We start from the raw sequence: 15561 nt of genomic DNA, 5'->3' as shown, positions 1-15561 counted from the left end.
ATCAGTCTTGAGGCTATTGTACAGACAACATGATGCAGCAGCGCTAAGCACCAGCAGCTGGTAGCTGGCTGCTGGCCATCAGCCAGCTGTGGCTGCTGTTGGCTTAAAGATCAAATGAAACAAATGGCAAATGCGAGGAGGAAGAACTGAGATGTTGACCACTGACTAAAACCTTTCACTAAGCTAATACTTTATGTGTATGAGCAGAAATGTAACTGTGTGTCACTGTTGTTATGTTGATAAGCCATGTCCAACTTTTTGAACATAACTGACACCTCTGTATTTAAATGTTCATTGTGTTGTGTTGTATGGTGACCCTGAGTTTTGGCCATAATTTACACCTTCATACCAAATCATAATGGTATTGTACATCTACAAAATGCAATTTGAATTAAACATCTGAGAGAAAATCAGAATTTTTATCTTTTTTGTATATTTTAATGGTCAGTAATTAACTTAATCTGATAATGTAGCATTCCTCTGTAGTTGTGCTTGTTAAGGATGTTCGGAAGGGAAAGCTCTAACACCTGACACCAGCTCAACACTGTTGGGTCTAATAAATAAATAAGTTCTTTAGGGGATAAGGCATGTGAACGTGCTACATGTGCACACTCACACATGACATTCCAGCAGACGTCACACAGTTGTGATAATTGACAAAGGTGGTGTCCATGGGAGGACACTAGCTTGAAAATAAAAGAAAAGAAAAGAAAGTGACACACAAAGGAACAAGTTTAACAAGGAGGTGACTAAGAAGAAGTGGAACAAGAGAAGCAAGAAGAGACTTTCTCACTGTGGCTCCTACAGTATGATGACTCCACCCTTGCGTGTAAACACAGGCCCATGCAGTGTCTAAAGTACATGCTGGTGCTGCCATAGTTACCTGCTATTTGCCATACCAATCACAGTACAAGAAGTACAGTTCCCAGCATGATTTCTTCAACTTTTCACAACAGGAAGGGGAGTGTCTGGAACAGGCTGTCCCATGCAAACCATGAGTGCTGCTTTCCCAAGACGATCTATTAGTTTGTTGACTTATTCTGTCTGGTATGCATGATGTACTAGATGAAAAGACACCCAATATCTGAGCCTTCAGACCCGAGAGGAGTGTTAGTACATCATGAGCATAGGTCATTCATTTGTTAACCCACTATGCTTGGAGAAATGGTCTACCATTAACTATGGTTAGAAGCTGTAAGCACAAAAGGTTCTTAAAATAATCTTTCTGTGTATGAATACATGTGTTTTCTCTCAGACAAATACAGGTCTCATGTTTTTACTTTTCCTCTAGGGCCTCTGGGCTTATTTATCATGCTACAGTACAATGCACTTTATATATACTTTATATATATATACAATGTATTATAGCAGTTAGCAGTTTAAGCTGCCTTTGTAAATGGGCATGTGTGGAATGATTAAGATTTTACTTCTGCAGATGGAAGACAGGAGAAAGAAAATCTTTTAAAAAATGTATTTAATTAGAACATGAACGCATTATGTATTATTCACATTACAGCAGGGTAGTTGAGCTCAGGTGGGCAAACTGGTAGGCTACAGATTATCCCAACACTTGAGATTTCAGAAAGTTTATACATCCATAAAAGGTCTTACTCTCTCTTGAGTATGTGTTAATTAAGATAGTCACAATATTTACAAATCCCCATAGTTCTGTTGACAAGGTATGGGCTAATTTCTCATGGTCTATTTAGTTGAACACAGGGTTTTACACTCTGCTTTGACCCTCTTTGAGAAACTCCTCGGAGGATACTGTAGATCAGCGTCGTTCTGAATACCAAGGGCCCCGTGTGAAGGCCAAGATGGGGGTCGGTGTTTTGAAAGAGTGGGATTATAGCGGTTGGTGTCGCCTTGGTTAGCATTCGATCCATCCTTTGCCATGCACACCCTGTAATTCTGCCCTCTGTTGTTGTCCCAGTGTGGTGTGGTGCCAGGTCCAGGCCTGAATGACACACAAAACTCTATTCGCTCCTTTGGATCTATGTTCTTGGGTAAGATTATGTCAAAGGCAAAAATTTCCATTTCAGAACTCCAACAGCGCTGCTGCTGCAAAAACGTGCAGGGAATGTCATGATAGCTCCGCCAAGAGTCGAAGGTCACCCTGATATGCACAACCTTTTCAATACTGGCATGGGAAACACACACTTTGCCACTCAAGGACTGCTCTGAAATGTTGCAGCTTTCCAACTGTACACGCATCTCTTGCAGGCGTGCAAGGAAGGCTTTAAAGTCCAGCGTCGGCTGAGGGAAACCCAGTCGCAACTTGTAGCGTTGCAGTTTATTTGAGGTCAATTGTTGGTCTTGCAGTTTGGCTGGGGAGGGTTTCATCAGCAGAGTGGAAGTGCGGGAAGAGGGCTCAGAGTTGAAAAGACGCACAGCAGTGAGAGCCAATCCCTTGGCGTCTGCAAACACCACACGCTTCTTGTGCAGACCGCTGCTGTCCCTGCGGAAGCAGCTCCGAGGCTCTGAGGGCATGGGGGAGAAGGGCAGCGATGAGGATGAAGAGGAAGAGGAGGAGGAATGTGAAGAGTGAAAGCCAGTCCTCGGTGAACAGTCAGTTGGCTGATAGCAATGCTGTGTGGGTGTCAGAGGAGACATGGACAGCAGTTGATAAAGAGGCTGGCGTCGGCTGAGGGTCAGACACATGGTAAGATCAAGAGGCATCACAGCGGGCTGGGAGTGACTACCAAAAGCATGGAGAACTCTGAAGAGGAAGACATAATAGGGTTAACATGAAATCTACCATTCTACCACGAACCAGAATGGTTGCACATGTTTCTGTTTCAGTGTATTCTGCTTTTACAATATGTCTTAATACCTCACAGGTAATGTTAATTAAGCACAGTATAATTGCAGTAAGACAAAATTAATTCACAATTCAGTGAAAGCAGCTTACCTTGTACAACTCATTTTCAGAATGTAGATGTTACACTGTAAGGCTGTTGTCTTTGCCAGAGGAATGCAGCAAATTCAGAATAATCTAAAAGCAGAGATAAGGGTTAATTAAAAAGATTAAAACCCCCAAGTGAATTAAACAATCAGTCAAAAAATGAGCTTTTTATATGGCACAATAACAGCTTTGAATCACAGCAAAATAAAATAAAAACAAATGTAACTGTGTCAGTAATTTTATAGACACACAAAATGTACTTACAGATTGTAAAGTTCCATGTGTTTCATCAGATGAATGATAAAGAGAGAAGGAGGAGATGATTGCGTTTCCAGTCTGCCTCTGCTCTCTCCTACCTTATGTGTGGAATTTAGAAATGAGGGCAAACCTTTAGTGACACCCAATCTGCATGCCGGTGGAGTTTAGCCAATGAAATGAAGCTCCTTTGTTTATGTCCCACCCCTAAAGAACTGTTGCGTTGTAAAGCAGAGCCTCAAAACTTTCCTTTGATGGAATAACATTTTACTACAGAACATATTTATATATGTTCTATATATACTACCAGTTTGCAGATCAGACTGATAACATGAACAGTTTATGGTAGACCAGAAGAGAGAGGAATAAAGTGAAAAAAATACATACATGCATACGAACTGAGATACACATTTTTTACACATATACTGTAGGTCTCTTCATTGGGAAAATTAATAACATTCCTTTCAACTTACAGTACAGGCTACTCCTTTACTCAGAAGTTGAAAAGTGTGGGGAACACCTAGCCTGGCTCTGTTCAGCAGTAACAAAATCCACCTACCAGCACCCCTAAAACACATTTATTAACGTGTTATATTTTGTTTAATCTATACAAAAGTGTAAAATAGATTAGAGTTGTTGGTTCTAAGTAGGGTTGTGTGCCTGACTATTTCTTGGCCAGGTGCAGTGACTTCCAAGATATAACAAGTTAATCAATGAGCTTTTGAGATGCTGGAAGGTAGATTTTGTTGCTGTTGGACAGAGCCAGGCTTACTGTTTTCCCCTGTTTCTAGTGTTTGTGCTAAGCTAACCTGCTGCTGCCTGTAGACTCATATTTACTTCACAAATGTGAGAGTGTTATTGATCTTCTCATATAACTCTTGGCAAGAAAATAAACAAGAGACTTTCCCAAGCTATTCCTTTAATACATTACTTAAAGCGGATGTAGAATACTAAACATAATAAGACAACATGAAACAATCATGCAGCATTTTCCAAGAAGTTTACAACAGTTATTTTTTTTAAATAATGTCTTGTAATAGTCCTAATTACATTTAAAGACATCATTAGTATGCTCCTATGTAATAAAACATTAAGCAATCCAAATTGCTGAAAACAGCTGTTTTAACATTGGACAAAGTACAGTTGGTAACTGGTACAGACTGAAAAGGATTTCTAGGTGTTGGCTGGAGCTCATTTCCAGAAACTAGTTCAGACAGGCTCAACCAAATCCAAGTCTATGAAGTGCAGAGATCACGTTTGTGTCAATAGGTTTGGGGCTCCAACTGTGCATTTCCTGGTATCAGCACTTTCTCTTACAGATGATCAGGTTTATACTCTGCTGATTCTTAAAAGTATAAAGGTACCTTTTGATAAATTTGTTCAAGACATGGAGTTTTGTTTGAGCAACACATTCACCAATCATCCTTCCACACTGCAGTTAGAGCATCGGCCTATTTTTCACTTTTCTTACTGTATATAATCCTCCTTTCATTCCCACATCATTTATCTATACACCAACATAGTAGAAACACACCTGTCTCAACTGCAAGGTGATTCAATCTCTCGCAAATCTCCTTATAAGCTTAAAGTCAAGCAAGTTTTTCACTGTGAGTCATGAGGGCTGCATACTTTTTCTGTTACTTAGGGATGCTGATGGATCAGTGTGTCCTTTGTGCAGACTTTCATGGGTGAGGTGAGGTGAGGTGAAGCAATGAAGCACTGACTAAGGTTTCACTCATACCTTTCATTGTAGTCAGTATCTGTCTTCAATCTCAGTTTATTGGTCTGTCTTGCTTCCTGCATCTCTGGTGAGAGTGTATGCTTATCAGCTCCTAATTATGTCGACATTAATGACAAATAATCAAGTTGGTATGTGAAGGTACTGGGAACCTCTCTTTTGGTGTTGTCACACTTGCATGTTCCCAATAGATGTACACTAAATTCTCATTTTATAAATGGCAGTTAATGGCTCTTCTATAATCCCCCCCAACATCAATCTTTCTTTTAAAAATAAGGTTAACACTTGTTATTCTACAGCATATTTTTTTTTACAAGGTTTTGTTAGTAAAAACACACCAAGAAATTCATTTTGCATTCAAATTTCATAATGAAAAGAAACAAAACAAAACAAAAAACAACACAAGGCTTTTTGTTATAAATAGGGCCAATGTTAGTGATTATACAACATGAATGCATTTTGTTTTTACAAGGTTGTGTTACTAAAAGTACTTGAAAAAAATATTATGAGTAAATCCTTTAATGCCATGAAAGTGACAGGTCTTTCTTTAAAAAAAATAAAGTCAAATGATGGTAATTCTCCAAAATGGCTGTATTTTTACAAGATTGTGTTAGCAGGAAATCATCTGATAATAAAGGGCTGCTGTACAGTGCACAATACAAAGTGTGTTCACCTATCGGAGAATTAACATTCTTGTAAGATTTCTATACAGAAAGAGAAAGAGAGTTGTCTCTCCAGCTCTTCCCAGCCCTCTTGCTCCCCTGAGCACAGGAAAACAAACCTGAATGCACCCTGAGTTCAAGTAATAGATATCAGCAGCACTGAGAACAGTTTACATGTAAGTCTCAGAATCCCACACTTTAACTTTCTTTGTTTAAATGTTAAATTTCACATTGTAGCCTTGTATCACATGAACCTATACTTCCTCCAGAGTCATATTACTCATGCAAGATGTAAGAAGAGCTGATACCGTGGTGTCAGATATACACACTTCATTTTTCCATTTGCAGTGCATGACAACCCAGCCACTTGTCTTGACAAATGATATAAATACTTGCACATGAATACCTGCATTATCAACATAATGGTACATAATGGTTCAAAAAGCATAGCCACTACTACCTATTTTAAATTCATCATTCACGCTGTTCTTATGATTTGCATATTCATGTAGAAGTAAGCCTATTCAATAATGGACATCTGGGTTCCATGAAAGGTTCACCAGAGGCACACTGTTGTTGTTCAAACCCCAAGACCCACCTGCACATAATTATCTATTTTTTACCATTATGCATTACACATTTTAAGTCATTATGTCATTATGCATGTTGTAAGTTTTGATCTTCCTCAAATGCAACACTAACTTTTAAACTAGAATTTACATTGCTGGCCACTGATTCAGTATTAGTCCAGCAATCCTAACTCTAATGTACATGATGATTGTCTACAGATCCTAACTTTTATCTTGCTTTGATCTTACTGTCTGATATTATTAGTATATGCACCAGTCTATAAAGCCAGTAGAGCACGTGATGAAATAAATTGATCTATAACGACTTCTACCAGCCGGTGTTCCCCCCCGGTCACTGAGACAGCAGTACCAAAAGTCATGATGCATACCAATTGATTGCTGTCTGCCACATGCAGATGTTCAGTGAGCTCACATAGTCATACAGCATGCACCATTAATCTGAGTTTTCACAGCACGTCTGTTTGTCTGTCTGTGTGCGTTACTGGTCTGTCTGTCTGTCTAGATGTGTTGTTACATGGACACATACACATTTAGCATCAATATTTGTTATTCCATGGCAGCACAACTACAGTACTCCCTACCTCATAAACATATCTCTCGTCACTAATTTGCACTTACATTATAGGAGTACATGTTAGCTAAGCTGAACTGTTTGTTTTAATACAACAGAGAGCTGCAGAGGTTAGCTACTTATACTTGTAACAAAACAAATTAGGCCACTATTTGCATGCTTTGAAAGATGTCTAAAAAACTAACAAAACTCTTTGCTTGTGAATTTGAAAGAGGCAATTAAGCTGTGTCTCTGCATCACTTAAATTAAGTCACTGCCCGCTATGCATTTGACTCTGCTTTGTTGCTATATCCCTTATTTTTTCCTCTTGTTGGCTCATGTGTTCAGTTGTGTATGATGAGCTCATGCTTCAGCATTAGCGGTTACTCCACTTTGGTCTTCAAGCCTTGACATGAATGTGAAAGGCTGCTTACATTACAGCATAATTATATGTCTTCCGTCACCAAAACTTTGAACATCGATGTGGGCATTCCTGAGTGAGCTAATTCATAAACCAATCCAACCTGCATGGAGGGAATGAAAAAGTTCACAGGATGCCGTATTTGTTATGTCTCTATGGTTTGTTTGTTATTTTTTTTTATAATAGCAATCAGTTGTGCTTCTGAAATACAGAGTTGGTTGCAGTGCTTAGTGTGTATTATGGCATGGATATCAAAAAGATGTTTCTCACTGGCACGCAACATTACATGCTGAGTTGAATATGAAGTAACAGAAATTAAATTTCTAATGTAAAACACATGAATGTTATTATAGGAGACATAAGAATAGCCAAAAAAACTAATTCAAAGAGAGATGTACATAGAGAAAGAACAAGAGGAAGAGGAGTGTAGAGGAATGTTTCTGATGAGAGGGATTCAGACTAGAGAATAGGGATTTTTTTCTAATTTTGGCTCTTAGGCTGTTATATGAAAATAAAACTTTGATTAGAGGAGAAAGTTTAATTGATTCAGTGACCGTGTTTTATGCTGAAAAAGCTCTCCCTGCCAACCCACTGCTGCTTTCTTCAACAAATGGCAAATAATCATCATACAGTATACTGTATGAAGTTAAATTGAGACTAGAACTGAAAAAAAATCTCACAGTCAGATTTTGATAAATTAAATATTTTTATATTATACATTTTTACATTCCATATCTAGCAATGCATTATTGGATAAATAATGAAATAATAAAAATACCTATGGATCATATATTTGTGGTTTAATTTTTTTTGACGGCTGAATTTATTTATGCAGATTTTTCTCAATTTAAGCCTGTAAAAATGTAATTGAGTTCTGAGTTTAAAGTCAGAATTCTGACTTGAATTTAAGAACTCAAATTTTTCACGTGGCCCTAATCCTCCTCCATAAGGCTTTTATTGAGACATGTATTTCTTTATTTATACTATGTTTTTTGAGTCCAAATAATTCTTCCACACTTAAAAAGGCTTATTATTGCTGCTTATATATGTATGTATGTATGTATGTGTGTGATATATATATATATATATATATATATATATATATATATATATATATATATATATATATATATATATATAATAGTAAGTTCAAAGCCAAAACTTTATTTCTTTGGGGGGAAAAAAATAACATCTTCAAAGCCAAAACTGTATTTCTGCTGGCAGAACGATTAGGATTCCGCTTTTAAGAGGAATGATGAGAGAGGCTGATGTAAGCTTGCAGGCGGAGAGCACTAAATTGCAGACTGTAACCCCATTACCACCCTTGGCTGTCTGAAGATGGCACCCCACAGGACCTCCATCATCATTTGTGCTGACTCTCTATACAGCCAGAAGGGGTTAGGGAGGAGCACCCTCCTGTGGGAAGAGAGAGAACTCCTCTCCGTTGTGAGGGGAAAGCTCAATGTAGCATTTATGTAACAAGCAGAGGGATTATGTCTCTAATTAATATTCTGAGATGTGGGTGGTGTGACAAGAGTAAAGCATGATATTTATGAGGTGACCAAGCAGCAAATATGCTGAGAAACTGTTATATTTGCCTGAATACATTCATTTTCTTTCTTTAATGGTCTCTCTTTCCTTTCCTTCACACAGTCCAGTTGGAGTTTCAGTTCCGGTGGCCAATTCAGTGGTCATTAAAAAAGAAGAAACAATTAGTACTGCAGAATCATCCAGTTTGTTGTAATTCTAATGTGATTGCTTTATGGAACACAACTCAACAGTGTAAAAGAAAATATATGATGCACATTTTGGATAACATCTTTGATCATTGATAATGACTAATAAAAAAAAAGATCACTCACTATCTATCACATTGAATAACTGCTGGGCATGTTCAGATATTTGAATATTTCTACCTATGATCAGCTATACAGTGAAAGTGGATTATGTCTGGATGTACTTTTGCAATCTTCATTTTTACAATCATATGACAAGGGTAAGTCTGTAACTTGTCAGACTATGTCCTTTAAATAGTTGATAATAAATAGTTGTTACTTTATGGTACATACATCTTGTGTGCATTGCACCAGCGCTTGTAAAATCACTTTTCCAGTTGTGTTGTTTTTAAATGGCATAGCACTTGTCTACATATCAGACTGTCTGGCCTCTTATGTTGTAAGGATTGTCCATGGATAGAATGAGTGGAGTATTAATAACACACCAATATTTCCAGGTATTTATTACTGTTATTTAGTTTGTTTTGGATCATGACGTTATGGAAGGGTTATGGCAGTGGCTTGTCTTTTATTTGTTTATTTTCGTTTTTCTTCTAAATTGTAATAAAGATGTTGCAGTTGTTGTTACTGTATGTTTGTTAATATGCTGCATAGTTTTCTGTAGCAATGAGCCTTTCTTTCTTTCTCTCTTTCTTTCTTTCTTTCTTTCTTTCTTTCTTTCTTTCTTTTGCCTTTACATATTTCTTTCAGTTTTTAATTGAAACAATAAAGAAAAGTAACTAATGTCAGTGTTGGAATGCCAAGTTTTTTTTTTCACCTAAAACATCCCTGCTCTCAACTGCACTACTATGAAATGACGATGTCATATTTACAGAGACATAAAAAAGACAGCTAAAAATGAACTGTGATGTGTTACTTATATCAAGCGTGTTTTACATTAATTTTCATACTGCCATGATATGAAATGAATATCTCCCCGGAGGGTAGAGAATCTGGATATTATGTTACGATTCTGTGCCATAAAAATGTGAAGTTTATTAATGGTCATTAAATCCTGATAGAATATTTGCACTGGATGCTACTGTATATTTGGCAGACTGAATTAAAACAATTAAAGCCAGTACATCATTTGGTCTTCACTATTAGTACAATCAAGATCTGGAATATTAAATCTGTTTTGCAGCTGGTTTTATGGAGGGTAGAAGCAAATGGTCTGTGCTTGCCGCATGTTTACCCTGCAGGCTGCAGTCCAAGAGAGAATGAATGGAGTTGAACACGGCCGTGGGTCTAGCTCCTAGCTTTTGCCAGAGCTCTTTAGTACAGGTCGAGGCATTAGCTGGGAATTCAGTTTGTCCAGCTCCAGCTCAGCAGGATCTAATAGCAGGATCAGGGAGTCAATCTGCTCATTTTCCTTAATCTGTTAAAGTTGTCTTCAATCTAGCTCTTTTAGCATATTCACGTTGCGTGCAGGGCCATACTACACCTACACCCAATCTGCTACAGTAAACTATCTATTGAAGATAGTATCATCCACCTGTTGGGTATGAAGCATTGCATACAGTACTGTATTTACTGCGTAGCAAAAGATAAGTCATCTGCTTCAGCAAGGTAAAACAGACAGCTCTGAATCTTGTCAGTTTTTGGCATTAGATACATCATTGAAATCTCACTGGAAATCAACCTGTCCATATTTGTCTAGAATCCTCTATGTAACATCTTTGAAATGTGAAAAGGTTATATTAAGGCCACCCTCTCACATCATCATCTTATGTCGTCTATGGACTTCCATCAAGAGCTCCTTATTTGCACAGAAAAGAACAAACATCCCAGTATTGTAATATCACCAAAACGGGTTTTTTGAACAAGACTAAAAGCATATTGAATCAGTCATGAGGCCACTGTGCCAAATGGAATATTTTTGACAAGTCTGAATGTTGTCACTGTTGGAAGAATCATGAGACTTGAAATATTATGTGCATATAAAAATAAAGCCAGTGGGGCACAAAGGGAGGATGGCAGATGGATCAGCTAACAGCTACTGTACGTTCTCCATCCAAAATAGTCCTTTTGAAATGATCTAAAATGATTAAAGGAAACTGATATGATGAAAATCTGACACAAACTCTGAGAAGAAACAGAAATTAATAGTTAATTGTGTCACAGTGATTGTGATGTTGACTATAAAACAAATTAAATATAATCTAAGATTGATATAATATCCATAGAGACATGCATTAAATACTAATGTACCCAAGAAACAAGCTTTTATATGTTAATGAGTTTCTAAGGAATGTAACCCTTTTGTGCGCGAGTATAATATGCATACTTTTGTTCATTTTGTATTATCTATTCTTATTCCGTATGTACTGCTACACAGCGCATAAGTGGAACAGTGAGGATGTAAATGTATGTGTTGCAATTCCCATGTGGTATAACCATATGTATAATGTATAATGCACTGTATGTATGGTATAATTAATGATGTACCCTCATTCTTTTCAGTAGTGAAAACAGCAACGTTTCTCACCCTGTAATATTCTACTGAGGGTCATGTCATGCAATCCCACTGATCCATTTATTCTGTAATATATGAGAGACATGATTTTAAACTCACTTTTAGCATACAGTGCTTTTTATTACTCATTCAAGAACTAATTTCTCTATTTTTGGCTAGCCTGAGGAAGAGAAGTTGTAAGAGCAGTCATTTTCATAGTGGTCTGATCTGACTTTTGTATATCTATTTATGTATTTGCTTGTATTATCTATTTTTACATGCACACAACCATGGCCAGAACCCTATCTTTACCTTCAGAGCAGCTGACACATTCAAAAATATCACTCAGTTCCTGTAGACTGCCTGTTCACCTCATCACAAAAGTGTCACCCTCAGCTGAGAAAACTGATCCCACTGTGATGCTCCAGATTTTGAGACAATGGTGTATTATCCCACTGGGCATTTGAAATGTGTCTACTCCTGCCATGAGAGGATGTCAATCATATCTACAATGTGGCATTGAAATTATGCTCTGCCAGTGCTAAAGCCCTAAATATGTGCCAAAAGAAACACATTCCTTGTACTGCACCATTGCTCCACCAACATCAGTCTCTAACCTTGACACAAGTCTGGACAGGATTTATTTTCATGATGCTTCATCCTCACCTTGCTATCAGTGTGTCACCTCAGAAACTGGGATTTGTCAGAACAGGTGGCATACAGTATGTCCTCGATAAAATCAACTATTTGGGGCGATTATGTGCTCACTTACCTGAATCAACGTGTTCTTTTCTGAGGGAATTAAAATCCAGTATGCTCTTTAACTGCTTCCCATCTGGTTCAAGGTTTGGACACCTTTGGATTCCTTTTCTTGATAAAAAGACCAAAAAAAGACCAAAGCTGTATGCAAAAAACAGCAGCCAACTAACCCGCACAAACCACACTCAGGGCCACTGAGACCACAACATCAAAAATTGGAATGCTGAAATCTCAAGGTTAAACATTTCTGAGTTGATTTCCACTCCCAAAGTGTAAATTTAACACATTCTGATTTAAATGGTCTTCAGTGTTAGAGTTATTTGACAGAGCTGATCACATCAGTGTTATGCTGCAATCGATTGCAAGTCAGAAATCGAAAGTCCTGAGTTGGTATTCCCGACTTCCAATCTAAATGTATCCCAGTGCATCTGCTTGGGAAAACATGGATGCCCCCAGGGTTTCAATCCAACTCAGCAGTACAGCAGGTCGTTTAACAGATCAGCACACTTTTAAAGAGACGGGCTTAGTAGGCTTGTACTGCATACTCACAAAGACTTCTATCAAGTACAAATCAACTCAATGGAAATGGCAACTGCAGTTGCAGCACATAGTTTTTGCATACCACATACCACACACAAACACCACATAAAGTAAAAATTGATGAAAAGGCGCCACCATATTGAGTTTCAAACTTGGAATTCCACCTTGAATGACCATTCCATTGCATTTTTCCATGTTGGAGATTGTTTGTTTTTGAGTTCAGAGTACAATGGATTGCAGCATTAGCCCAACTCCGCAGAGATGTAATTAAGCTCCGCTCACGTATTTCACTTCTTCCGTTGAACATGAACAGTCATTCGCTGTGAGGCAAGAAACAGTGATGATTTCAAAAGCACATTCAGTGTTTATCTTACCATCTTTTCCAGTTGAGAGATTTTGCCTGCCACCTGATGCAAAAGTTATATACAAGAATGCAACGGGGACAAAAGTTGATGCAGAAATATTCAGCAATCTCGTTGGAGCTGTGGTGCTGACAGTTTTCTCAAACACAGTGAGATATAAAGGCAGGTCTAATCAAGCACTCTACACCCTACATTATTAACATTTTTTCTTTTCCTTTAGAATTATATGATTGCTCTTTGTCTTCAGCTTCTGACATCTCTGACTTAATCTTCAAGTGCGTTACCTGTAATCGTAGATGAGGTCCAGGTTACAACAGGTTGTAACTAAGCATGATTCTCATGAGTTTCTTAAAACTCACCTTTCTTCCCTCTGAGTCTCTAGAAAAGCTGTTTATCACCATGTTTTGCATTCTCATGTTTATGCTTTTTAATAGTTGATTGAAGCTGTGCTAAGAGGCAAGTTCGATGGTGAAGTACTACAGGAGTACTAAAAAACAGAAACTCTAACAGATGCTACAAGAAGACAAGTGATTAACATACTGGTGGCTCACATGAATGATAATCAAGGGTATGTGGGTGGGGAAAGTGAGGAAGCAGTGCTTGCCCCTCCCTCATTACCACCACTGAGGTGCCAAGGTGCCCTTGAGCAAGGCCCTTAACCCCAACTGCTCCAGTGGAGTTGCTCAGTGGCTGGCAGATCAGACTGATTGTACTGGGCAGCTTCCAAGTATGAATGTGTAACTGTGTGAATGTGATCAGAGTGTTTCTGAAACAAATAGCATTGCTCTCAGAGAAACTCCCTTGAGTAAATAACAGTTAAAAATGTTTCATATTATCTTTATTTGTGCCAAATAACTTCATGGCCATTGCATAAATTTAGATTACTAATTCAATATCTCCTCTCAGGCACTTCCCCACCAAAGCAATCAGAGAAGATAATGATCTTGGGATAGTGATGCTGTTCCCTTCCCTCAGGGATCCATATTCCAAGAAAGGCTATGTAATAGTCATTATTATTGTTTGCATGACACATTTCATGTCATACTTGCATGTTGTGACAAGAAGCTGTGTGCATGAGATTGATACTCTCAGCTGAATATGACATTGCTTTTATTTATTTATTTTTTTCATTTCAGGAACACTTTTATGATGCTGCAAGCAGCACAGAATACACGTCTTGGTGTCTGAAAACAGTTGAAAGCAAGATTTGTTGAGGATCTGCACTGCCACCAAATAGCTCTATTGAATTTTCACCAGGAGGCCCAAATTTCCAAACGATTGTTAATATTGAAAGGCAGCTTGATGGGGATACTTGCCAAGAGGACGTGTTTTTGCTCAACCATGTGGAGCGGCTGTGGCTTAAGAAGTAGAGTGAGTTGCCCACTAATCAGAAGATCGGGGGTTCTATTCTCGGCTCCTCCAGTCCACATGTTGAAGTGTCCTTGGGCAAGATATTGAATCTCAAATTGCTCCTGGTGGCTGTGCCATCAGCGTGTGAATGTGTGAATGTGGCTTGTAGTGTACAAAGCTCTTTGAGTGGTCGGAAGACTAGAAAGGTGCTATATAAGTGTAGTCCATTTAGCATACCACGGACAATTCCTTGATTTTCCAGAAGATGAGAGAGACCTTTCAGCACTGTCAGACACTTGTTAATGACCCAGGCAGAAGTGTCGATATCCTCTGGTAAGTTGGTTTGGCAAGTTTGGATGTGGAGATATTTAGAATGACTTAAAATGTGAAAGTGTTTCCTGTAGCAGTAGTAGTTTAATATCTTCTTTCTTGTAGGTGGATCAAGACTTCACTCTCCTATTTGATGAGGAGACATCCTCTTGGCTGCTTCAGAAATGGTGTTCTTCAAGCCAAATGTCATAAAAGAGGCTAAGCGGTTCGCTTCAACACCAGCGTTGCATCAGCAGAAAGTCCCCCAGGAAGTGATCTTGATGAAGCAACAAGCAAGTTTCTATTTTTTGTTTTGCTTGTTTTAAAGCATTTGCTATAATTACAGTTACAGTTGCTTCATTCATTATTTTCATGACTATATGATTAAAATTAGGAAACGAGAGCATCTGTGAGATAGATTCTTACTAGATTTAATTTGTTCATTCTGTGTATCTCTGGAAGTTGATCTGATTTTGGGGATAAATATGAACAACAGATGGATGACTGTGTAAAACTATCTCATAATGCCTTCCTTTTCTCATTCACAGTAGAGAGCATGAGGCCAAACCTCCTCCCTCCCTTCATGTTCCTCCCACCTCCCCCATTTCTTTTTTTTTGGGGGGGGGGGGGGGTCATTCTTCTGCTCTGCTCTTCTGCATTACTCCACTATATCTTTACATAGCAAATAGTTGTTTGCTGCTATATTAATGTTCTAAATCTCATATAAAGCACCTTCAATTCTTGTAACTTTTTGTTCTCAGCTCATGACCAAGAGGACTGAAGTCTTCAAAAATGAGTGTGTGTGATGCAGTTGAGAGACTTGTAGTCTTTCATAAGGTAATTATATTATTAAGGTGATTATAATAATTTGTCACATGTTACCTTCTTAT

At 38.1% G+C, this 15561-nt stretch overlaps 1 protein-coding gene across 2 annotated transcripts; it reads right to left on the bottom strand.

Moving 5' to 3' along the window:
- Positions 1–1496: 1496 nt before the first annotated feature.
- ppp1r3c2a (protein phosphatase 1 regulatory subunit 3C2, duplicate a) lies at positions 1497–13717 on the bottom strand. 2 transcript variants are annotated; one of them, XM_042394237.1, is made up of 5 exons: positions 13372–13717; positions 12124–12221; positions 3170–3261; positions 2912–2995; positions 1497–2719 (listed from the first exon to the last, which is right to left on the bottom strand). In XM_042394237.1, exons 4-5 carry the CDS (start codon positions 2923–2925, stop codon positions 1702–1704), a joined length of 1032 nt encoding a protein of 343 aa, XP_042250171.1. In that variant the 5' UTR covers positions 2926–2995; positions 3170–3261; positions 12124–12221; positions 13372–13717; the 3' UTR covers positions 1497–1701. The 2 variants fall into 2 exon arrangements, with proteins under 2 accessions (XP_042250171.1, XP_042250172.1); XM_042394238.1 differs by lacking the exons at positions 12124–12221; positions 13372–13717 and adding an exon at positions 4902–5190.
- Between the last annotated feature and the right edge of the window lie 1844 nt (positions 13718–15561).

Source organism: Thunnus maccoyii, chromosome 19 (genome assembly GCF_910596095.1).
Source record: "Thunnus maccoyii chromosome 19, fThuMac1.1, whole genome shotgun sequence".
Classification (NCBI taxonomy): domain Eukaryota; kingdom Metazoa; phylum Chordata; class Actinopteri; order Scombriformes; family Scombridae; genus Thunnus; species Thunnus maccoyii.
This window is presented reverse-complemented; position numbering and strand designations above follow the sequence as displayed.